The 26,633-nt window shown below is 39.9% G+C and overlaps 1 protein-coding gene across 3 annotated transcripts; it reads left to right on the forward strand.

Moving 5' to 3' along the window:
- The first annotated feature begins 314 nt into the window (after positions 1–314).
- pkig (protein kinase (cAMP-dependent, catalytic) inhibitor gamma) lies at positions 315–26,408 on the forward strand. 3 transcript variants are annotated; one of them, XM_085258697.1, is made up of 3 exons: positions 315–644; positions 23,399–23,580; positions 25,712–26,408. In XM_085258697.1, the coding sequence occupies exons 2-3, from the start codon at positions 23,427–23,429 to the stop codon at positions 25,792–25,794; spliced, it is 237 nt and encodes a 78-aa protein (XP_085114823.1). In that variant the 5' UTR covers positions 315–644; positions 23,399–23,426; the 3' UTR covers positions 25,795–26,408. The 3 variants fall into 3 exon arrangements, with proteins under 3 accessions (XP_085114823.1, XP_085114825.1, XP_085114824.1); XM_085258699.1 differs by lacking the exon at positions 315–644 and adding an exon at positions 10,475–10,498; XM_085258698.1 differs by lacking the exon at positions 315–644 and adding an exon at positions 17,834–17,951.
- The last annotated feature ends 225 nt before the right edge of the window (positions 26,409–26,633 follow it).

Consider the following 26,633-nt stretch of genomic DNA (forward strand, 5'->3'; position numbering starts at 1 on the left):
AAAAATCAGCTGTCTCAACACCAAAAGCTGAAGCCGGGAATGTTTGTATGTCTACATGCACAATACCCTCTAGACAGTTTGCATCACTAATAATCCTTCCACGCAGTATTTACTTTAAGAAATAGCATGAAAAACATCTGGGGCTTTCCTAAATCTCATCCCATGAGGTGTCTGCTGGTTTGATGTGCAGCTAAATAAAGGTTCGGTGACATGAAAGCTAGAAGAACCCCCCCTTCCTTTTATAAAAAAAAGAGAGAGAGAGAGACGTCTAATCTGTGGGTGTTTTATCTTCGGAGCGCAGTGTGGTTTTGGCTCCAGCCCACAGGAGGAGTGGGAGCCTCCACAGGCTCGCTGTGATTGGCTCAGACACGACTAACTCCATTTTGGAAAACAGCTGTTTGAAGACACAACCTTTTCCCCGTTGTTTGCCGACAGTACCCTGAGAAGAAAAAAAATCACGCAGGTTTTTGCCACGCACTCTCTCTTCACCAGGGGTTGTGTTTTTTATACACACCATCCTGCTTCACTTTCGGCCCACTTCGGCGCGCTGCGTTTTTTGTCCGACTGCCAGGAAACTTAACTGGAGATCCATGGTGTTAGATTTCCATTGTAACAAGTGGATAGCAGGAGGAGACCCGACCAAGGTTAGTGGCGCTCTTTGTATTGGCGATGTTGCTCTTATGGCTGCTGCTTTAAAAATGTATTATTTATTGTTGGTTTGCGTGCGTAAAAAAAAACAAAACAAAGAACGCTCATGTTTGGAGTGACCAGCCGCAGGGAGCTGTGGAGTCACGAAGCGAGCCTTCTACATCATGTTAGGAAGGCATTTTCCAGCCAGCGCAGCGACCAGCGTTAGACAATACATCTTGATTTGCAGAGCTGTGCGTGTCCACTGTACACACACTGCATCCAAACGGTATACACACGAACGCCTACTTCTACAAGGGCTTATTTTGTGTTGAGTTATCTTGCGGTTGTTAAAGATTTTCACATTTTTGTCTCGACAGAATGAGGCATTCAAGTGTGTCTATTATTCTGGCCGCCTGCGTGCTTTACATGCATGTGTGTGTGTGTGTGTGTGTGTGTGTGTGTGTACAGTTTAAAGGGCTGGCATCCACGTCCCTCCCACACATTAGCTGCTGCATTCAGTGTAGCTAATGACAGACAGGATTGCTGTTGAAAGCCTTCACCTCCTCGCTCATCAACTGGGCTATTTCTACTCTGTCAATGCACCCAGATCACCCACCTCCCAGATCAACTTCGTCATCTATTTCCTTACTCAATCGAATAACGTGGGAGCGTTGACAGGAGGTTGCTTGCAAATAACCTGGCTGCTGAGTGAATTAGAAAAATCCCAGTCCAGTTTTTCTCCTTTTTAAAAAAAATAGGAAAGAGAAAGCAGAGCTGCTTGGAGATGGTGCTCTCAAGCATCATCATCAGCATCCTGTTGGGGATCAGCTTGGGACCCCCCACTTTACAGTGTTGCTGGGCAAGTGCCAGTGTTACTGGGCATGGGCACTGGTGAAAATAAACACTGGCTTCTCGCCTGCCTGGGGTGGTTTGCTTCACTGTCTACTGCGTGACTTTTAAGTAAAAGTGCTCCCCGAGCCCAGTGCACAGTAATCCAGGCATAATAATAAACCAGGGGTTGTGATTAAGTCAAAATAATACAGCACAACCAGTTGTTTTATTGTCAGAGCCCGAGTGGGTAAGCAGAGGAATGAGCTTAAACTGCAAAAGCAGTGTTTGGCCTGCACTGATTTGTCCCTTTTTTCCTCAAGGGAACTGTTGCATATCACTACTGCATTTTCCAATTTTTGGAGAGATCGAATAGTAAAGTTGTGCATTATTCCTGTTTTAATGGATTAATAGTCATAAGTAAAGGCAATCATACTACAAGATAATGCGAAGAGAACCAAAAAATCTTAACATTTCAGTTTGCAGCCAGAGAATGTTTTACAGATGATTTCAAACTATTTTATGTTGGGTAACGCTAGACACATACAAATAGTAATTATGAGATTTTTGCATTTAAGATGTTAATGTTCCTTAAAAATATCACGTCCCAAAGAACTGGGTCACCTCAAGAGTTTAAGATTAAATCCTGCACAGTCTGTAGAGACTGATGTCGCATGTGGTTTTCTTTGGATCAGCTCTCTGCTGCTTCTTCTCCTCCCTTTGTACCAGCTAACCATACATGGTCTGTTATCTATCAAAAACGCCAAGGGGGCTGGAGAACAGCCAGAACAGAGAGTGCAGAGATGCTAGGAAACCCTGCGCTACTGGAGAGACACACATGCCCTGCTGACCTTGGACAGAGCCCTGCAGAGCTCATGCATTTCAATCAAATTTACACACAAAAAAGGCATGTAGAAGAAAAGGCAGACCACTTACCATTAGGATTACACGTCCTTGTAATTTGACTGTTAGAAAGACTTGTCCTGGGAGGCCTTTTAGTGGGTTACACATCTTCCAATTTGTGACACGGGCTTTTCGGAAAGCAGTTAAATCATGAGTAATCAGGTCAGGCCGGTGCAGTTATGATTGTCTGCAGTGCTGTATGGCCAGAGCTTTCAGAACCATTCTGCTCCTTTAAAATATGCCAGTAGATAGAAATCATATCTGTCTCTGCTGAGGGCTGCCAACTATAACATGATTAGCCTAAGAACATTTAGACTCCTATATCCCTGTGCTCAGCGCCTGATTAAGCACACATGGCATGGGGTGGGATGTGTGGCTGTTTCTATCACTCTTTCCTTTTCTGTCTGGACAGCTTTGTCGTATTCCACTTGTCCGAAGGTTAAACCTGTTTTCCTGAAGATTTTTTTTATTGTTAAGACATTATGTCTTTGTGGTGCTTTAAATGGAACTCTAAAGAAGTTACATTCAAGGCTTTCCTTTGCAGTAAGGACAGGACTTTGCTCCATTTAGCTAAAGCACGTAATCTATTCTGTGATTTGGTTCAAAACGTCTGCCAGATGTCAGCCCACTGCCCAGAACCCTTCCTAACACGTTTAAGATAACAGGGACCACAAAAGCAACAGCCTGTATCTGAGTCCATAGCAGTGACTCAGTGTTTTAATACTAAGTGAACACAGTGCTCTTGGTCTATTTTTGTATGCTTCCCCCTGTATGATCACGTGTTTTAATGTGTACATATTTTGTGGGGATTTGTCAGTTCAGCTGCGCTTACCTCGAACCACATTCTTTGCCCTGTGCACGGAGGCCATAAGTGACTCTGTTTATAGCTTCCTGGCTTCCCCATGAGGAGAAAATGAGTGCATCACTCTTTTGTGTCTTGTGTGACAAACAGGAAGATGCTTCTGCCGAAGATGTCTTTCTATTATTTTGTCCTTCCACATAATCAAAGCCAAATGTCTCCTTTTTTAAAAATTGAAATTGAATTAATCACAGACTGTACCTCATTTCTTGGGCCATGGGTTAATGATGTTTATGGACACAAATCCAGCATGTGCCATTTCCCACACACAAACTAGGATTTGTAGGAGAAGAGCGCTTCAGATCAACACCCACATGGTTCATTCAATGTCATTTTCCTTTCCCGTCACTGCTCTTTTCACATTGTCGTCTGTTGCCGAGCACTTCTGAAAGTCTTATCTTGCTGGCAGTGCTAAATGAAATCATTAATTATCTTGGTAATGTTTAATAATGATGGTGGAGACAGTGCCGATGATGATTTACAGGTACATTTGATGACTCAAGCATAGATATGTTTTGTGCAATAATCTTTTCTGGCATCGTTGTATTTTTACTCAGTTGTATATAGCATTCGTATTCTATTTTTATCTTATTGTATATTTTTATTCTACTGTATATAGTATATTATTTTATTCTATTCTGTACAGCTGTGTACTGTATTTATTCTTATTGTATTCTAATTTTTGCGTCATAACTTTTGCACTGTCCACTTCCTGCTGTGACAAAACAAATTTCCCACGTGTGGGACTAATAAAGGTTATCTTATCTTATCTTAAATAGCCACAGGGTGCATAATGGTCACATGTCATAAAAGCTGTTATGGTGATGTTGGAAAACCTTGCCAATGAAGCATGGGCTGTTCACTGATGGGTCTAATGATGCCTTTTCAGTCTCAGAGATGCAAGAACTGGGGGGTGGTGGATGGGGCATTAAGACCAACAGAAACAAATACCTTGTTTACACTTAACAAAAAAAAGCCAATTGGAACACAAGTGGAAAATCACAGGACTTTGCTTTTTAGCTTTGCTTCCAGTCATGCCTGTCATGTGTGTTCAGCTCACCACTGCGCTGAGATTTTCTTACTTCAGGGCCATTTCATCTAGAAGGTTTAAGGGCCAGTTATTATTGGTCTTTGTGCCAGTCATGTGACACATTTGTTTAGCAAGAGCTAGCAGACAAATGATTAAAGAACTAATATTTATGCCATGGCTGTTCCAATGGAGCACAAAGTCAACAGCGACTTGCAAAAGAGCAAAGGGCAAGATTAAAAAAAGGACGCCCACATCCTGCATTCATGACATATTTTTCCCTTTGCTTCCTTGTAGGGACACATTAGAGTTTCACTACAAAATAAATGCAGCCAAATGCACCTCTGGAAGGAGGAAGGAGCTTCAGATTACAACTTGTGTCTTTGGTTGTTTTCTTCTGTTTGGCACGGTCTTCTTTTGATCAAATCCCCAAACATGCATTTCAAAAGCAAAGATTTACATTATCGCCTTAAGTCTGCGGTGTCGAACATAGGCTTTCAAAAAGACTTGTGCTTTTGATGCATAATTCTTTCTCAAAACTCTGAAACAAATACAGGAATTTGCCTGGTGCTAAAAGCCTTAATTGGCATTATTAAAATTTGTTTTGCTTTCAATGTACAGGCAGACTTTCAGTTTGTACAAAGGAACTGTTTGAAACCTAGCTGTCAAAAAGTTCCTTATTTATCTGTCTGATACTTTAAGAGCTTCATAATTATTCATTAGGTGCCTCCTGCTTGTACAGTAATTTAAATATTAACATTTTTGCTCATTGAATTTGGTTTCAGTCAACTCCTGAGGGAAATCTCTGGTACTTCAGCGAAATGCTTTACAAATGTTCAGCAGCTGGCCCCTTAACACATCTGTCAGCTCTTTGGTGATGAGCAGTTGGTCTACTGTAGGTTTTTAGAGATTTTATTTTTTAACTGAAAATAGCTGTAGTTGCCCAGAAAGAGAATCGTGGGCGGGAACCAGAAATCGCTGTCAGTGACACCCCCCCTTCATAGTCATTGTTTTTACATTGCCATTTGATTTTTATTTTTATTTTTAATCTAAATTACAGCCACTTTGGGGCAATTAAAATATAATTTAAAAAGCAGTGCTCTATTCCAAAATCAGTTTTATCCTTTTCTATAAAACATTACTTCCTCATAGAGTCACAAGGCATGTTGCGCCTTAAAAAATGTAGTCAGACCATTTCTGACTAACAGAAGAACAGGAAGTGGATGCTTAAGAAATCACAACCACAAATGTACAAATCTTCTCACAGCATTGCCACCGTTTGATGTCGTCTCTGGACTGCGATGGAGGCTGTGTCCTTAAACAGCTTCACCAGCTTTACATGGCCTCGTTTTGCTGTTGGGCAAAAATGTCAATGATGAGTACTCGATGAGCCAACTGGCAGCTATTTTGCAGCATTATTTTTTTTTTTTTAAAGAGGGTCAATGGATCTGTTTTGTTAAACCGTGTCACTGCTGAAATGTACAGTAACAGCTCTGAAAACAAACTGTCCACAGTGCAATCAAACCGCATCCAGTCAGAGTGTGTCACACTCAAGAAGCTATTGGTGAAGCAATGCTTACGTGTCTTGTGGTTTTTCATCCCAACTGAAAATTGACTCCAACAACTGAGTCCAAAGCCTTGTAAAGACTGGAAACCAGTGTGCTGGGATAGGCTACACCTGTGCGCCTCTGTCTATCTGATACATGGCTAGAGGAAATGGTTTGATACTGCATATCTGTTGCTATTAAAAGCCCCAAAGCTATTCCCTAATGTCTCTCAACTTCCAGACTAATGACATAGTTTGGCAGGGTCGCCTTTAAAACAACACATCTGTTTTTCAGCATTAAGCCTGTTGATTTAATGTAGCAAAGCTGAGTTACACCCTCTTACTTCAGCTATGTGGGCCTACAGCACAGCAGCATCACAGATAGGTCTGAGGTGTTAAATAAACACAGTTTTAATCTGGTTGGAAGGGGACTTTTTAATCAAACCTTATTATGTAAATGGATTCCCATCCACGTGAACTGATGTGGAAGTAAAATTGATGCGTCCCTTTTTTTTGGCCCAGCAGGTCGGTGGAGCGATGATTTGATGAGAAACCCCCTTCATAGAAAAATGAAAATGTACTTTAATCATTTTAGATGGAGTGGCCTGTTTCAAATTCCATGTGATCGGAATAAAGTGCTGAAATCGTTGAACTGTTAAAATGGCGAGAAGGCAAAAATCCCCTAAAGTAAAAAGAACACCATGATCTTTGGATTTTGACAGGGAGTCAGAAGCTTGCTATCTGATTTATGCTTTTATTTGATCCACGTCAGTATTTCTAAGGCTTTGTTTGCTTTAAAATATTTTATTGTTTCTGAAAAGCTTTTCATCTGAGTCCCAGAGGAGAGGAAACAATGAGTAATGTTGATAAGAGGCTACTTGGAAAAACGTGGAAGGGAATAAAAATGGTGATCCATTAATTAATGAACCCCATTGCCAATTGTTTGTTAGAATAAAACCAAATAAGATTAATTGCTTAATACGTAGATTAATGGCCTGTCAAAAAGCGGTATATGAGGCCTGACTAGTGTCAAACTTTTACCGACAACTGTGCAAGACATTTTGTGCGACAGGTGGTCAGTACAAAAAAAATAAGTAAAGTTACATTTGGCACACCTTTTAGTTCCTCTCATACTTACTGATCTCCTCCTGGGCTGCCTGCTGTAGTTCCCTTCTTGCTGTTTCTTTAATCTGTGCTTTAGAGGCATTGTGCTACATTTGGCAAATGCAAACTCAGTTGTTAATTAAGGGTTAATATATATTAAAATAAGGCAAAGAAAATTATATTAATAATAAAGGGACTGACAGTTATCGCGGACGCTGTGCTGGACTTGCACTTGTGCTGTCTCTATAAATGCTGGGAATATATCAGTCAGGTGGTGTGCTAATTATCCAAACAAGTCCAGACATCATGCACAAACTGACTCCGTCATCTCTGGCTCCCCCTCCCTTTGCGGCTTGTCAGACACACACACACGCACACGCACACGCTGATGTGTTCTTTCACCTTGTTTGTACCTCTGAATAGTCCACACAGAGAAAGCTTTTCCTGCTGGAGTGCCCACAGCATCAAACACCTGGTTCACTTGATCGCACACTGTGACTTAATGTATGTACTATGGTTTTGTCTGACACATTGTATTCTTGTGAGTTTGTGATTCAAAATTTTCTGACTACAGCCATAAACAGTGAAAATTATGAAAAATGCGTAAGAGTTACGGGAGTTATGGACATTCTGTATGAGTTGGCTCCAGAGGGATAGGTCGAGGACAAATGTTTCTGACATGTGAATATTTGCGTGGACTTATGATCACGTAATTCTCTCTGTTGTCAGACAAGCAACCTAACACGACATACAGTATTCGTATTTTAAATCGGACTAGCTTGCCTTTTTATAATTTAACAGAGGGCTTATGTTTGGCTGACTGTATTGGAATGTAATAGTATGTTTAATTTCATACAACCACTGTAATTGCCTGACTTTCACCAATAAAGGCAGGAAGGAGGCAGAATGTTTTTTTGTAACAGAGAAAATATTCTAAAATCTGTGCAAGTTTTTGCTGCAGAACATTATTACTGTGAGACCACCAACTGGTACAAGGGCCCTCTTGAAACAGTTGCTAGTTATTCTGTTACTGTTACTTTTTTTTCATGAAAGAAGCACATTTTGAGAGATTAAATTTGCTCATACAAGTTTCAGAATTGGTTAAAAAATTTGAAAAAAAGTCACTTTTTCACATTAAAAAAAAAAAAAAAGCTTCATCATAAAGCCACTACTATACTTTATTACTGTGATATTTACTCTACAGTTTAAAAACCCTTTTCTTTGTTTTGCTGTTTACAGTCATTGTAATACAAGAAATTCCATCCATACACTTTTATAGATGTGCATCATACTTACATTGGTCAGTCTAATCTAAAGACCTACATGAAGCTCCTTTGTGAAGCTTTTAAGTTTATATTTTGATGTATGGTAATGGTGCCATGGCAAGTTTTGAGGTTTAAAGCTGATGTTGTTCCACTGCTGCATATTTTGCGCCACATCATATCATCTGTAGTAATACTGGTATATATTTTTACATGATGTAAAGTGTCATGGGTTTACTGTCCCATTGCGCACATGACACGATCCCCGGCATCTCTGAGAGCGATGGCCTCCATTGCATCAGCCTCTGATGATGACCAAGTACCTAAAAAGAGGGCTTCTACAACAACGTCAAACAATGCAAGAAAGCTGTTCCTGCTAACGGTGGAAACAACAAACTTGTTTCGGCACCCAGGCAAAAAAAAGATGATCAGACCACGAAGGCAGCTGAGAAATACAAGCAGCTAGTCATGTGTGGCCCAAAAATAAACAAATGGCTCCGCCAAGGATTGCTGGAGCACTCTCTAGTTACACTCCATATACCAGGAAGAGCAAACAGTGGGTTGAAATTACATGGTGGAAAAGGAGAACTTTAAGGAACTGGTTTAAACCCCCCCAAAAACAACTCAACCCAAGATGCAATATCCTAAGAAGACAAAACTTTGAACCTTTTAATTTTATTATGTGACAGTATAGTGGAGGCTTATGAGTGTAGTGGCATACCTAACAAGAAAAAGATCCCCGGTTCAGTGCCTGTTCAATTGCTTTGGGGGTTATGTCAGAAAAAGCATCCATTGTAAAAATCTGCTAAATCAGACAAGTGGAGCTACCCATGACGGCGAGCCCTTGTGAATAACAGAGCAGCCGAATGTAGCTTTCATTGTGGAGGCTCCTGAATAGTTGGAAGGTTGTTACTTTAGTTATTGCAAGCACTTAAATTTATGTATAAAGACTGGCAATTGTAACTAAATTGCCTGAAAAAGACTTGGCCTAAGCCTCATAACAATCTCTCACACTGCTTGAATCCGCTACTGTGAATAATGCTGTAAGAGGGGGGAAAAGGAGCTCCTTGGTGTTTTGTTCTTATTTGATGTGTGATGTGTCACTGTATATAATGCTAAGTCACTACTTAAACGGTGTAATGCTGCTCCTGCTACTGCTGACACATTGTGCCTATAGATTCACATTAAATGAAGTCTGTCATCAGTGACAGTCGCCCATTAGAAAAGGATGGAAAAAGCACGTAATTTTGTTTGCTGTAATTGATGCTGCTGCCCGCAAGCTGCCATCACCAATAAAATCTTCTTTCGTATTATTTTTTTCTGTATTGTCGTAAATATAATTATCACAAATTTCCTTGAAATATTTCAATATTGAAATATTGTATTTCCTTAAAGTATTGTATATCACTTGCCCATATGTAACTCTATATAATGCAGATAAAACTGTTATTATGAATTCATACCCTGTGATTTCTGGACTCTGCTTTTTGGATGCCATGTGGGGTGGAGTGCTAAATTATAAGCTAGCACTAGCAAATTACATTCATAAACTTTACAGACGAATAAAGTACTGGAATTTCATTTACCAGAACTGAAGCACAACAAAAGGCACCAACACCACAAACACTGCTGAGAAGTTCAGTTTAGCGAACACAGGTGCAGCATCGATTCGCTGCATCTCCGTCTGTTAGGACATCTGTCAATAACTTCAGATTCCAGATGGATGGAAAAGAATTCACCCACCGTGTAGTGTTGTGAAGGGGAAAACTATACACCTGGACTATCTGTATTATCCATAAAGGCCAAAATGTTTTTGTACCAGGCTTTAAACGTTCTTTTTAATGTTGTAAAGTTTGGAATTTTAACAAACTTTGCTCAATTTTGAAGCCACCCTCAAGTGGCCATTAGAAAAACTGCAATTTTTGGCACTCGAGTGTGTGTGTGTATGTGTGTGTGGTTACTGTTCTGCACACTGTAAAAACCAAAGCTTTTCTGTATACCATCATGAATGATATGGAGTAAGGTGCAATGACTGCCTCTGCTCTTTCCTTTTTTTGTATCGGCGTGTTTGCTCACGAGGAGGGTGACATATGTGCCTTTGTATCTCCGTCAACTCAGCAAATCGAATCACATGATGCCCACATCCTCCTAGACTTGTGGGAGAAAAGTGTGATGATGTAGCTGAGTGGAATTACTTGGCAAACCTCAGACGCAGCAGGGCTGTCGGGGCAGGTGAGAGGAGCGAGTCGTTTTCTTCAAATTATTTCCAGTGCAGCATAAAGAGCAGCTGTGTTTGGTATAATCACATTTCTGGCTTTGGGACTGAGACGTGCCTGACTGTAAGTCATTTTCTGGTCTTTGTTATTTTATAAGAGAGAGGATTAATGGGTTGAGGGAGTTGTGGGTAAAATCCCTCTAACAGGTGGTGCATTAGGAAGTAGCCAATATATTGGTATAGTAGCCATTTATTCTGCTACAAACTGGTCAAATGTGTGCAGCTCACGAGCAGGATGTATTGTGTGTCTCAAGTTCTCAAAAAAAAAGTAATGAAAACATTGGAGCCTGTGAGGGATTCTGTCTTTATTTTTAAAAGCACAATAAACATGGATGCATTCCTTTTCTGCTTCTCTCATCCTCCCTTTTTTTCCCCTTTCAATAACCTCATGGATTTTCTGTCCTCATCTGCTTTCCATTCTCACCTCATCCTCATCATTTTCCTCTCACCCCCCCCCCCCACCTTCATCACCACCTACTCTCCAGTCCCCTCACTTACCACTTGTCCTTGCATCGTCCTCCGCCGCACCGCCGCCGCCGCCACCTCCTCCTCCTCCTCGTTAGCTCAAGGGTCTTATTCAGCCTCCAGTGTGTGTGCAGAGAGTCTGGGAAAAGAGAGGGCATAAACAACACAGGCAAACAAACCACCTGCTTCCTGTTGAGGTCTCGTGTTGTTAAATGTGCGGACAGAAATAGAAATGGGCAACCTTGCAGCAGAATTAGAAAAGATGGAACGGACAGTGGGAGGAAAATCACAGACCTGCACAGCAGTTAAACACCACGCTTCCCTGCATACCCTCTGGATTCCAGAGAAAGAAGGCTCAATCACACCTGAGGACGTATGGTAATGGGGTGACAGGAACTAATTGGAGCTGAAGAAAGTAATTGATTAATTGACTGAGTTACAAAATTAATCTCCAGCTGAAGTGGCCCAAATTCAGTCTTCTTTGTGATTATACGTGAATCTTCCTCATACCGTACAACAAGAGCTGTCTTTGCTTCCACCCACACTAAATCTAATTTGTTTTGACCAAAAATATTTATTCATAAGTTATGTCAAATACAAACAAAGAAGAAAATCTTGGCATCTTAGAAGAAAGACACGAAGATTTTTGCCTTGATTTAACAGCTGTAATCATCATTAAAGCTGCTGCTCATTCATTTTCTGAAATTTGTTGATTTCCTAAGTGTTTCAGATTTCCAAACATTACATTAGCAAGCATTACATTTGGTTAAATATTTCTTTTTCACGCAGATTTACAGCTTTTCCGTCTATTATTGTAAAAATGAATATTTCCAAAATTTCAAGGAACCCAAGCACATTGAGAGAAAAATGTCAGATCCTCACATTTAGGGAGATGAGAACGTCTGCTTGGATAAACAATTGTAACCGTGTAGTCCAAATATGTTATATTTATTTATTTAATTTTTTTCAGAAAAAGGTATTAAAATCAACGGTGCAGTTCATTATTTTATCACTTGTTGTCATATTATTATCCTCTTGCTTAATAGATTAAAAAGTGATTAAAAAGAGAGGGACTTGACATTATCAAATTTTAAAAAACAAACAACCAAACTGACTTAATGTTAAAAGGGAACTGTTCTACTAATAATAGTACTATTAATCCTTATTTTTTTACTACACCAGGCCTTTGTGCAGCTCCTTAAATCAGCCACTGCACAAAAGCTGTTTTAGTTCCCTTCCCCCCTTCGTTCAAGCCAACCTTCTTCTGATTGGCTGCCTGTCATACATGCAGGCACGTAGGTGGGGCTTCTGTGCTTACAGCCAAAACTGTGTGCTCCAGATGACCATATTAGGAATATTCCTTTCTATGACATCATGCAGATCTAAGGGTGTAAAAAAAACTGTCTGAAACTGAACATTTAGAGCAGTCTGAAGCCTGAGCTTTTGGCTCACAATGTTTACTTGTAAATATGCTTATTATAAATGTTTAATGTGAGCATCCACCCCTGTAACGGAATATAAACAGCATGTATTTCATTGGTTGGTTGACTGAACTGCAAAAACCCAATAATGTAACATTTCAGTGAACAGAAATATATACAAGGTGTGGGAACATGATATATTTAACACCAATTTTTAACACTAATTTTTTATTTTCTTTTATTTATTATTTTTTTATTTTTTTACAATATTTTCACTAAATATTCTTTTCAGCTATTTTTTAGATGGTATAGCCGCACTAAGTCCTTAACAAATCAAATCCCCCTCGGAGCTGCTTTATATAGTCATGAATTATTTTGTCTTGTTAAGTAAACAAGACGGTAACTGTTCAGATGAGATAAATTTCAGGGAGCAGTCGTCTCTTTTATTTGCTTTGATTGTATTAGATGAGAGTGCTGTCTGTGTTTGCTTCTGATAGTCATTCATTATAAAATCGGTTTCTCCTGACAAATTCGTTTTTGTGACAACACTGCCCATGAACAGTCTCATGAAAGATGAGAATCTAAGCGAACAGTTGCTGCAGCACTCTGAAACTGAGATGAGAGAATTTTTTTCCCCCCTTGCTTAGAAAGGGGGCCATAATCATAGCCTCATTTTACAGTCCAGTTGAAGCACCTGCTCCTGACTCAGCTATGAATCATGGTTGGCTGATGGGAATCAGTCACACCCATCCTATTGACACACACCCACACACAAATACAAACCAGGGGAATCCCTATAGCCTGAGGCAGAAAATGCTGCTACAGCAGACTGTCTCATATATCTTGACACTTCTCTCTACTGCCTGTGAAATACTCATTGATTACAGGTTATTTGGAGTACTGTGTTGTACATTTAATATCTCTGGTAACGTAACCTTTACTTACCTCCAGAGAGGCAAATGTGATCCCATTGTTTTCTTGTGGATGGGTATCGTTTGACACAGCAATATCATGATGCACCGGCTCCCCCTCCTCTAAAACGAGTATCGATTGCCCCAGCTGTTGCTAAGTGAGCTGTGCTAACAGAAGAGGACACAGTCTATAGTAGAAGTATTGTCTGTCTCTTTAGTCTTGTTTATTATGTGGCCCTGCCATCTGCTCAGCAGATGAAATAACTGAGTAGATTTAAAAAAAAAAAAAATCTATTTAAGTTGGTGTGAGCACACTGACATTTTAATGCCGAGTTAGAGGAGATCTGTCTCCTTTAATTAGACACATTCAGCAAAAGCACGTTATATAAAGGGTTTCCCTTTTCAGCAGTTGTTACTTTTTGAGCAGCAGTAATTAGTGTGGCTTATGTTTGATAAAATAAGTGGAAATCATGCAAGGCTTTGGTGTGATTACCTCAGAATGACGTTATAAATAAATGTGTAAAAGAATAGCTCAGCATTTTAGGAAACTGATTTAGATTCCTTTTCTGAGATGAAAAGTGTGCTCACTGTGAAGGACTAGTAAGGATTTGGTGCACAATCTGAAATGAAGTATGATGTAATGGTGGTCGGAAAACACTGAAAATGGCTAGTTGAAAGGGAATTCCACTTTACACATGTACTTGAGGACTGTGTATGAAAAGAGGATAAATAAAGTCCCTGCTCTAGTGGGAGCTCTGATAAATGTCCTCAGGTTGTGTCCCTTGAATCAACTTTGCTTCTGGTTGCAAATGGGCTTGTCTCTGTTCAGTACTAGAAACCTGAGGCTGTGTTAGTCACTAATGGCAGAAGGCATCAAAGGTTGCAGTGAAACAGCCAAAAACATTGCCATCCAGATCTTTTCCTAACCACTTGTCCTTTACGTCAATAGACAAGGGCATGAGGTCAGGACAAAAGGTGGAGGAAAATTCATAAACAAAGACAAAACTAATGCAAACCAAGTTGCATTAGAACCATCGCTTCACTTCAGTATAGCTCGGTATTTTTATTTGTAGTGAACTTTTCTAATGTCATCAGGAGATTTGCACAAGGCAACGACTTCATAACAAGCAGAATAAAATGAAGCAATGCTGCATTGTTGTTCACATATACTGTAGGTTTACACAAATACGTTAAAGTTCAAAATGTATTTACATGTTAGCAAGTTGCACAACAAGATGCAAAACTCACCAGTAATTTACATGATTTGCGTCAATGGTTTATTTCCATAAATGGTCAAATGGTGCGTCACATTGAATTGTGGCTTATCTTACAAGTGGCGCTCAAGTGTATCCTGTAGCAAAGGAAACATGGAAGCACCTTTCCCTAATGTTTAGAGAATTCAACTATTTAATCTTTAAGGTCCCCAATTCCTCTGTTTAGTCAACTAGTCTATATAAAATGAAGTATTGTTTACACACACAGTGATCGATCATGTTACTGTGACTATGAGGCACTGGCTTCTAAGAAAACCAAAGGGTTTAATCATACAAGTTTCAGAATGGGACCCAGAGCTGCTGCAAGGGAGACTCGAACAGTGACTTCTGTCTCTGAAGTCTATTTCTTATCTCACCAAGTGAACTGACCAACACTGATTAGATATGTGTCCAGAGAGGCAATTCAATTCAGTTTTATTTACATAGCACCAAATCACAACAGTCAACTCACGGTGCTTTATATTGTAGGGTAAAGATCCTGTGGCAGAATATAGTGTTTTAGATTAAAACAACAAAAATAACCCTATAAAATCTTGTAATACTACTCTGTGTAAGAGAGGTGGATGTTGTGTGGCTGTTCACAACCTTTCAGTTAGTAAATTTCTTGTTAATCAAATGTATTTAAAAAACACGTTTCCTTTATTGCAATACTGTGAGAAATATTTCTTGCTGGATGTGTTTGTGGATACAACATCAATATCGGGCCAATCAATATGATGTCAACCATGTTTGTTGGAAAGTCAGCTGAGTCAGCGGTCCCCAACCCCCGGGCCACAGACCGGTACCAGTCAATGAGTCGTTTGGTACCGAGCCACGAGAGTTGAGGCTTGGGTGTGATTTTCAGGGTTTTTATCGTCATTTTTTTTTATCGTTTTTGCCGTTAACTCTGTTTCCCTGGGCCTTTTCCCATGTGCTATAAATAAGTCTTCTTTCTTTTGTACTAGTACTGGTTTTATTTTGTTGTTTTTATCCCTGACACCTTAAAGGCCGGTCCGTGAAAATATTATCGGACGTAAACCGGTCTGTGGCGCAAAAAAGGTTGGGGATCGCTGAGCTAACTGATCTGTTGTGGCGACATGCTGGCGTCTTGTGACCTCAACAACTAAGAAGGAAGAATGTTGAGTCATTACGTACCATCAGCCCACCTGAAACACTGATCCTGGCATCCTGGAGAACAAAATGAAGAAGACCTCATACTTAACCACACAGGATGCCTGTAACGTTTCGGATTGATTTTTTTCTGACCACCAAGACTTGTGTTGGTTTAGTAACTCGCTGAAACTCTGACCTTCTAATTCCCTGAAAGCCAGTGCAGCTTGAAGTTTCTCAGGCAGGGGAAGAGATGGTCGATCTGACTCCTGCTAAAAACAAATAGGGTCAGGGTTTTTTTTCTTTTCTTTCTTTTTCTATATTTTTTTAAGACATAACAAACGGACAACTCTTATTCACATACGTTTTGACTGAGCTTTGATCTTGGGATAATACAACTTCAGTGTTTTGTTTTTTCAGAATTACTTTAAAGATTCTACATGTCACCTGTCCAAGATAAAAAAACAAAGAAAAATGCTCCTTAAATGATAATCCTGAAAAATACAGTTGTTATAGTCTAAGTATGGTGGACGAGTTCCGTAATTTCACATTCAAACAAAGAAACATCCAGACAGGCAACAGACTGTGGCTGGGGTGGATATCATCTATTAGTATCCTTTGGGCTTTTGGACAGGCCCCAATATTACTGATGCTTAAGTGAAGCTCGGTGATGACCAAGCCTTTCAGTCCTGGTCTGTGCAAATCTCATTCAAGTTTTGAATCTTTCCTGTATGACTGCCTCTCTAATGTGCAGACTGTATTTTTAGAGTCTAAAAAGATCTCTTAAAGCTGACTTGAGTTAAATAAACATGCTTGGGGAATTTTATTTAAATTCTAATCTAATTGATTTTAAATCAAATACAATACCACAAATCAATATGTTAGGGTAATAGGTGAATTGGTGATTCTAAGGTAGGTGTGAATACGAGCACAAATGGTCATCTGTCTCTGTTAGCCCTGCTATACACTGCTGATCTGTCCACGGTGCACCTCTTGTCCAATTGCAAGTGTAATATCCTGCAGGCCCAACGTAACCCTAAATCGGATAATTGGAAGAAAATGGAATCTGCAGACAAGTTGACTAATCAAGAAAATAATCTGCAGTTGCAGCCTTACTTGCAATGTGCTGTGAAGCGTTTTTCGAAAACGCCTTTTCCTTTTTTCATGTCTTTGTACAGGCAAAATGCTTCATAGTAAAATCTTTAATTTGTAGCTCTTCTTAGAGGAATATGATGGTAGTCAGTGTGGGAGTTGGAGTCATTTTTAATGGTGGATAACTCATTTTGGAGCAAAGCCATTCATATGTGTGTTTTTCTCCAGCACTGATCTCTCTTGAGAAACAAATGCTGGGAATTGATCTTTGAAGTGCTCAGGCTTACGAAGTGGGGAACCACAACTTAGCTGCTCTTCTGCTTGCCTGCTGAGATAATCTGTCCGAGTGAGATTGATTTTTGATTTGGCTGAAGCTTTCTGAAGATGCAGCTCCTTTTTGTTTTATTCATAAGTTCACTCATGACTCTTCCACAGTAGCTGATGCTAATAGCCTTGGTCAGCCTTCTTATCTCCGGTTCCTCAGCTGATTCATAATGCCTTAAGGCGTGGGAGCTCAGTACGCTCATTTAGGATGGCAATTATATGAGAGTGGCAGTGATCGTTCTCGGTATCTCCGCTCAGTGGAGAGGAGATGGGAAATTGCATTGAGTATCCAGTGTTATCAGTGATAATTCTGCATGTCTGACAGAGAAGATGGAGGCTTCTACTGTGACTTAATCGTAATCCTCTGATTTTAGTGCCGGTGTGAGAGAGAGGTGCTGAAAACCTCTTTACAGCAGCGTCTTATTGTCTCCTCAGCAGGGAAAGTTTTTCCCAGTGCACAAGTAAAAGGCTACTGAAGAGCAAAAGCTAATGGGTTGCCAAGTTGCAATAGTCACTTCACCAGGGGAAATTAGGTCTTCCCACCCAGCCTGGGTCCTATAAGAAGAGGAAGGATATGGGGCACACATACACACAAAGTTGAATGGACAGAGCTTTTATTTATTTATTTATGAGAGGAAGACCAGGGAGGAACAACAATGCTAATCCTGATGAGGAAATACAGCTCCTTTGTGTTTGGAGTGGGCTTGTTGTCAAGCAAGCAGCTGCTGACATCATGTGAATAGACAGTGCCCAGACCACATTTCAAGGGGGCTGAGAGGCGGCGAGCAGGAGGGCAAAGAGCTGAGCACACTAGTGTTATGGTGCTCTCAGAGTGCAACGCTCTGCACTGGAGGGTGAACCGATTCAGGAGCGTTTGTCTTAAATACTTTGTGTCTGTGTGCAGGGACCTGAGAGGAGATGAAGCAACTCTGATTACTTTGGTAAGAGAGACAGCTTGACGTTAATTCTCTGTCACCTGTTTTAATGCACTGTTTGTACGTAAATAAAACAAAGTTTTAGTATGTGGAACTGCAAGCTAGTAAAGATTCAAATCAAGAAGATGTTTGTGGTTCTTTATAAATGTGGAAAAGTGACAAACTGGCAGAAATTGAAATGCTATATATTTCAAGCAGTTTGAACAGACTCAGCTTCTACATTAGAAGGATTGGCTTCTTTAATTTGCTTATAATCACAGTAAACTGAAAATTGTTGTGTTCTGGATAAAATGAAGTCTTCTCGCAGGCATCTGGGAAGCTCAGACTGGCATTGTGTTGTTAATATAGTAATTATTGTGTTCTCTGTTGTAGCTTTCGTTTGGGTAATTATTTTCAAGATTAATCTTCGTTTGTTGGAGGGTTAAACAAATACACACAGAAGGATCATTTTGATGTCTTTGTACACCCCGACGTGTCCAGCGAGCAGTCGAAACCCCAAAACATTAATTTTACTGTTTTACAGTAAAATAAAAGCATCAAATTCTCACAAAAACAGTTGAACGTATTCCTCTGTTAAACCTTGCTAGATTGCAAATACATTTTCTGTCAGTCAACCAGCTGTTTAGTCAAACAATTCTTGTTAACATGATTCATTTGTTTGGATTTTATTAACTCTAAACCACCAGAAATAGGCCAGTGGAAATTTTAAGATGAGGCAGATGACTGTGATATGGAGAGTTTTTGCCTACTCAAGGACTTCTCAAAAACTAGTTGACTGAGTTGAAGTTGGACAGGTAGATGGCCCTAATGGATGTCAGAATCAGCAAAGAAGTTGGTCTTTGTGTGGGTTATGGCAGATAATACAAGCTTATTACACACAAATCAGGCTTAAAAGGCTCCGCTGGGACTGAAGTGATCTTGCCTCTCTAATGGGCCCAGCATAAGTAACTGTGCTGACTCATATTCCCATAGTGAACTCAAAGGCTTTTGTTTCTAATATCTACATGCCCCAACCTCTCCGGTTACATGTCACCTCACCCAGTGTGGTCACAGTTCATGTTTAAACCTGTCAGAACCCTCTCTGTATACAGTTGATGTTGCTGTTGTACATGTTTTCTTCAGCCTTTTCTTTCATTCACAATAGGCTAAAGTGTATTGTGTGTGTGGGATAATACTGCAGGAATATGAATTTGAATTGGCATGTTTCCCTGAAAGTGATTGCCTACATCAGAAACTGTTGACAGATGCAATGCAGAGCAGGAAAAAGAAGGGGAAAGAGAGGAGTTCAGCTTGTGAGCTGGGATGTGGCAATTTCCCTTGGAGTGTTGAGTTGTTATATTGTCTCAAGTGTATATACACACACACACCTGTGACATTTGTCTGGTGGCAGTGTTTCCAGCTGCAGCAGTGTAGAGTTTCCCTCTGTGTACTTGCCCTGGGTTTTCGCATAAAGGCGCCTTTTTAATCAAACTAGGACATGCACTTTAAGAGCACCATAAGTCATAATTCCTGGAATTTAGTACTGTTGACATTTCCACATGAAAGCGGGGGATGAATCAAATCTGTGTGGAAGGTGGATTTGTTAAGCGTACTGTACAGTGTATCTTTAAAAGGCCATCTAGATATAAGGGGCAGGTCTGCTTATCTTCTGGACTTTTCATCTATCAGGCAAAAATGCCAAACAGTTGCTAGTTTCAACTTTGTAAACATGAAGGTTTGCTGCTGATTGTCATTTATTATAAGTTTAGGATGAACATGCTTTAGTTTTGATTGAGCACTTTGAAGGCATCACCTTTAAAGTAGGTTGGTTGCATGCAACCAATCAAACAAGACCTGTAGTTAACTACTTTTAGAAGAAAGGTTCTTGAAGTTCTTTTTTTAAAATGTATTTATTTTTTATACAATACCTTGCACCTTAGTAACTTTCCATATCCATTTGCATTATACAAATCGCGTCATGTGAACAACAGCCGCAAGCTCCACTGCTTCAGTCAGTCGAGCCAGCGCCACAAAAACAAGTTCATCATCGCAGTTGGTTGTGTGGATATCGGTATCGAGTGAGATGCACCACCATTAAACCGCTTCCATCACAGCTGAGACCAGACAGTCAGGCACAGAAGAGTGTAAACACCAGCTGAAGAGCAGAAGGCATCATCACCATCATCATCGTCATCCCTCCATGGAAACCTGTTAATAATCTCATGGTAGGATTTGATCCACATGTGCAAGGAAGCCAACTAATTAAACAAACAAATGGCAATTAAATGAGACTTCCATAAGCCATATAACAACTGGGCTGGTGGAGAAGAAAAAGGCATAACAAACCACACAAGTTCAGTCATTGCTGCACTGAACACACAGTCAGTGTTCGCTGTTTGTTCGATAGATCTCCCATTAAAATCTTTCATTCTGTGTAGAAATTGCACTCATTAGGAGCATGCCTGAGTGATTGTTTTATAATGTGATGTGAAATCATTGTCTTCATAGAGCATCAACTACAATTTAAAGAAACTGATATGCTGGTTTGTCTATTAGCTTTTCTTTTCTTTTCTTTTTTTTGCAGAGGATTAGATGAGAGGCTAGATTGTCTCATGTTTGCTTTGGTGCATCTGCTCACTAGTCCAGAATATCACTCCTGACGTATTATAACATGTTGGTTTAATCACGTTTGACTTAAAAACATAAAAACAACAATTTGCATTTTTATGGGGAGGTTATGAGACAGCTGACAGCTGGAATAGGCTCCCGTGAATCTGAACTGGATAAACGGTTAAGAAAGTGGATGGGTGGTTATGAGACAGAGTGCTTCTTGGCTCGGAGTATTTTGTTACCTTATGTCAGATCCACGCAAGCCGTTTTGCCCTGAGTTTACAACAAAACAAGCTAGCACGCAAATATTTTTCACACATCGTCTTTGAATATTCATTGGAATAACAAACATTCTCTTAAGTGGCTGTAACAATAAAGAGTTTACAGTAAATTAGCGTCCCTTGATTTTATTAGGTACTAACAGCTCTTGGTGATAGTTTTTGGAGCTGTAGCCTGTGTTTTCATTTTGCATTGTCATTATGCCTCTATTGTGTATGGTGTTTGCTCCATTGAAGGAAGTGGGAATTTTCCTTCAAAATTCCTCTCCCTGTAATTTGTCTTCCTTTTTTTCCCAGTCAGCATTCAAAACCAAGAAGATATTCAGTTCATACTCTTTAAAACTGGAAACACTGCTACTTTGTTAAGCAATTTAATTTCAACAATTAAACTTATTGTTTCATTTTTAAACAGTGTTAACTACACAGTATAACATGTGCCCAGTTGTGCACCTTTACCCAATAAACTACAATCTCAGGATAGGTTTGAATATTATGGCACTTACATAAATTTACCACAGGATTAAAACCACCTTCCTAAACACGCATATAGAAAAAGGTCAGGCTATTTTATAGGCTAGCCGTAACATGATAAAGCAAGGTGAAAGACCCCGCCCATATGTTGTTCAGACCTTCTGTTTGTGAGGGGTATTCAATCAGAAGAAAGTAGCCTGAAAGTGAAGGGGGATGGGCCTCAACAGCTTCAAACATTGGATAAGGTGATGTGTTGCATCAAGGTGATTGTGAGATACAATGTTTCTTTAGTAAAGTCCAAGAAAAGAAAGTAGCATAATAGTCCACTTTAAAGGGAATTCCTGGACCTGAAGTTTCCCATCAGAACATTACATTGCTACTAGATTATGTTTCCCACTTTGCCCGTCAGTGTTTTGTTTTTTGTTTTCTTTATTGTGTGTGATTGATTAGCACTAGTATAATATCTCTTTGTGTCTTTGTTCAGTGTAATCCAGAAATAAAGGTATAGGATTGAACTTGCTGAAAAGAAAAATCAGAAATTTCACAGATGTTTTCCTGCTAATATCAAGATTAATTGGTGGTTAATGAAAGCCTCGATTGTTTGGGCTCCAGGAAAAGGTGGTACTTTAGGTGTACTAATGAACCTGTGAGACACTGGTCTCCCACGGAGATTTTTAGTCACCAATGACTGTATAGCTCTGCTATCTAGATAGCAATCTATCAGAGGATCACACCACCATCTGCTGTCGTGAATACAGAGTGGCTCTTGTGTTTGGTAGAAGCACTCAGGGAAATGCCAGTAGTCCAGAACTCAGTGACATTTTCAGAGGTACTGCTCTTACCTACGGGGGCTTACAGCCTGCCCTTCACTGCAGATTTCCCAGTCAGCATTGCCTACATCTGCAGCTGCTACTGACCTCTCAGTGAACGACCCTGGGTGCTTCCTTTTTGGCATGGTGCACACGCACTGTGAAAGAAAAGAAAACAATTGCGGGACCCTTTGAACGATACAAAAGGAATGTGAGTGAAAGAGTTTGGGAACAGACTGGCCCCAGGTCAGCGTGTCGTTTCTGCGTCTGCCAGCTCATTTTTATTCCCCTCTCATTCCTCAACTCGCCCTCAAGTCTGTTAAAGATTCATGGCTTTGCTGTTTAGCTGTTCAGTTGTGACTTAACAATGCTTCAACAGAGAGTTAAAGTCTGTAGATGTAGTCATGTATGCTGCACATACAGAGCAGAGAGGTCTTTGCTCTCTGTGCTAGCCTGTGGGGGGACCTTCAGGGAATAAAGCTGTAGGAGAGCAGCAGCTGTGATGGCATTTGCTGGCAGTCTCTGGGTTTCCGTGACCCCATGTTTGCATCAGAGGACTACTTTCTTATCTTTTCTATCACTTTCTTTTCTGGAGCAGTATTATTATTGTTCTTGTCTCTGAGGAATACTGACTCTGTAGTGTCTTAGTGGTTGGCGGTGTCCATGACCTAGTTAAGTATGGAGTGAGAACAGGAAGCAGAAGAGGAATAAAAAGCTAATGGGAGCTTGATTTGGTTTTGTTTGTTTTGTTTTGCTGGGACTCTTTCTGGCCACATCCCTGCTGGGGGTTTTTTCTTAATGAGTTTAGGTTTTTACCCTTGTTTTCCACATTGACTGGCACTCTCTCAAGCTTTCACCCTTTTCTTTCTTTTTTCTTTTGTAAGTACGTTTAAGACAGACAAATTAACTCTAGTCGACAGGCCCCACTGTTAGTGAGACCCCCTTTCCCCAGTGTAATTAGGATGACCAATTAGCACAGATGTTAAGAGTGTCATTAATTGTATACCAAAATAGAAATTGCAATTACGAACACCTTCATTAATCTGTTTATTAATTTCCTCTTGGTGATCCCTCCACTGTAGAATTGTTTCTAAGTAGCTGCTTTTTTTCTCCGTTTTGGTTATTCTTAGTGATTTTTCACTTACTTACCAGTATTTTACATGTCTTGTTGGCTATACCGAAGTAGAAATGCACAGGATAAAGTGGAAAAAGTACACCCACGGCTTTGAAAGGAGACAACACAGTGATTTATTTGCTTCTTGCAACACTTCCATAGCCATCTGACACCCCCTCCTCCCTCTGGCAGGTGTAATGAGAGCGCTGGTCATGGGCAGATGATGGATGTGGAGACGTCGTATTCAGACTTCATCAACTGTGATCGCACAGGCCGCAGGAACGCAGTGCCCGACATCTCAGGAGAGGGGTCAGTAGCGACCAGCACCAGTGAACTTACCAAAGACATGGCAGAGATGGACCTGAAGGCTGCAGGTCAGTAATGCCACATCAGAATGAATGTGTGTTATACAGTGTGAAAGCAAATCAGAGAAAATAAGCATATAGTTTTTCATATTACAAACAAAGAATTTGCTTGGCAAATACTGGCCGACAGTATAAAATCCAAAGACTGTATGTAAAAGATGGACATGACTTTGGGATTGCTCATTTGTTTGTGGAGCCTTAGCCAGTTGTTAACGCTACATAGATATCAGTTGTTTAGCAAGATTAATCTATTTATTTATTTGTTTTACAACATTAAATGTAGGTTTCTTAATTTGGAACATAATGACAAAAAAAACCCCCCCCAAATAATAATATTTAAAAAAACAACAATAGGTCCTTAGAAGGTATTAAATCATTATAATACAACTTCATATGAACGGTAACATATGACACATTGCACCATGTCATTATTTTTTTTTAACAAAAACTGAGCCGAAATGCAGAATTGTGCATGAAGAACTACCGTAAGTGTCCCTCATGATTCGATAGCCTGTAGAACCACTTTCAGAAGCAAGTGCAGGCATGCATGATCAAGTTTCAACTTGATTGCCAACGATGGCTGAACCTTTCTTCTTTTGTCTCGTCTGTCCAAACCAGAAGTCTTGCGGTTTGTTCAGAAGCAATCTTGCAAACCTAAGATGCCATGTTCTTTTTATAGACAAGAGACTTTCTCCTGGCAACCCTTCCAAACAAACCGTACTTGTTCAGTCTATTTCTAATTGTACTGTCATGAACTTTAAGGCTCGTTGAGACCTGTCTGAAATGACTGAAATGGAATTCTTGGGGTTGTAATTTTTCCGAGCATTGCACAATCTGACCTTGGGGTTATTTCACTGGGACATTCACTCCTGGGCAACATATTGGATTTTTTTCTGCTGAATAATCTTTGTAGAATGATAGACTTATTCAAAGTGTTTGGATATGGCCTTACTGATGCACAGAAATAACTGCTTCTTTAAGATTATCATGTTGGCTTCTGTATTTTCATTTTTGTTATCTAATATTAATAAATCACAGCATGCTGTTTTTTTATGTTGCTCATCTGAGGTTGTATTTTAATTATTAACTAATTTTAAAGGAATTTTTAAAATGATGTTCAGAGGTGTAAAACGAGTACGCATGAGGCACAAGGTTAGAGTCTGTGGTTAGACCAGTTTGGGTATTTGGTTGACTGTAAGAAAGATTAATTGATGCTGATGAGACGCCACTTAAATCATTTAAATGAATTAAAGTCTAAAAGTAAAGAAAAGTCACATTTTCTCCATCCCTCTGTGATTACAGTCAGGCAAATAAAATAAAGACATGGCTTTAAATCTGAGAAGGAAAACTATTTTTGAGTCTGTTGGAGAACAGCAGTGAGAATGTTATAGAGGCCTGAGCTACATGAAGATTTCACACTACTAGAAGTCCTTTGTTTTGTTGTTGTTTCTCACAGATATCTGTAAAATTCTTCCAGAATCGCACCATTAATCTGCCAAATCTTCTTTCTGCCAGACCGGAGCTGAAAGAACTGTTGTGATTTCTACTCTGAAAAAAAAAAACAGTTTAACCACAATTCATCATCCTGAAGCTAGTTGAGAAGAATTCCTGCTTATCTGTGCAAGGCTATTACTTTGATCTAAGCCACATTAAAGTCTTATCTCTTTGACAAAACACCGCCTGTACTAGATGCACCAAAATATACCACAGAAACACAATTTCACTCAGTTTGTGGTCTCGGTGAGATTTGATTGTTGTCTCGGTGTTAAATTAATTGTAACTGCAGCACAGTGACACATCGTTGTGGCATCCTTCGGTCTTAGTCAAAGGTCTACTTTTTAAGAGGAAGGTGTCTTAATGTCAGTTGTACCAGACTGCATTGTTGTGTGTTACACGGTTGTTCTTGCTGGTTTTGTTTTCAGTCAAAGACAATTTTCCCATAAGTTGACAATTAAATGACCGAGATAAATCAAACCACAGGATGCTGATATTGTGAGAAGAGTCAAAGCATACTAACACTGGGCTGCTGAAGGAAGTTGTATTTCCTTCCTCAGGATTCTCTTACTACTTGGATTGCCGTATCTCTTTTAGAGTGAAATTAAAAGTATCTTTCATTTTTTTTTTCTCCCTGACCTGGCAGGAGGAGACCCAGGGTCCTCCCCAGCCCCAGAGGCGGAGGGCTCCAATAGCCAAGCTGCCCAGGGAAGCGGAGGCCCATCCTAAGCTCAGCCAGAGACCGAAGGGAGGCAGAGAAATGTAGAGAGGAAGCAGGTGAAAGTAGAGAGACATGGAGTAAGGAAATGGAGAGTGTTGGTATTGGTTCTCTTGACTGGACATGAGGACACTTTCGCTCACTGCCGGCCTCTTTGGAGCTTCGGGGGCTCCAAATGTTCGCCTTTTTATTGAATCCGATTGTACCACGGGGAACAGAACAGAGTAGAACTGACAGCTGAGATGCTGCGCTTTTGCTTTATACTCTGTTAGTTATTTATATTCCTGACGAGAGAAGAAAGCACAGAAACTTTGGATTAAGGTCTGCGGAGATGGACTGAGCTAAACAGAATTCGTTCATAACAACACTCGAAATGTTGCTCCAGCCTAATGTGGGACTGTCATGGAGGGGTATTCATTATCATCTGTTTGTCATTTTCTTTCTATGTATGTGTGTGTGTTTGTGATCCTGGTGTTCAGTTTCACCGTCGAGTCTTTTCTTTATATATTTACCAACATAGTCCCCATTTTACTGTCGTGTATGGAAATTCATATTTATTGCTAAATGTTCAGTGATAACTTTGTGATAGCAATTTTCTTTGTGTAATAAAATACTTATGAATTACTGCAACGTTTGTATTTTATGTTTTTGTTGATAATTAACTATATTTTGCAGGTTGCCGTACTTAAAATCTGAACCAGAGCAGGCATAGAAGTTGTGAAGGTGGTGACTCTCAGCCAAACCGGGATTAATGAGTTCGGGGTTAAGCTGCACCAGAACCATAAATAAAACTGAACGCTGCTTTTGTGTGTTTTAGTGGCCACAGGAAGCTAATGTTTACATTTCCACA

This window comes from Mchenga conophoros, linkage group LG20 (genome assembly GCF_057382185.1).
Source record: "Mchenga conophoros isolate Kocher_MC1m ecotype Shallow Benthic linkage group LG20, M_conophoros_male_GT1.1, whole genome shotgun sequence".
NCBI classification, from domain to species: domain Eukaryota; kingdom Metazoa; phylum Chordata; class Actinopteri; order Cichliformes; family Cichlidae; genus Mchenga; species Mchenga conophoros.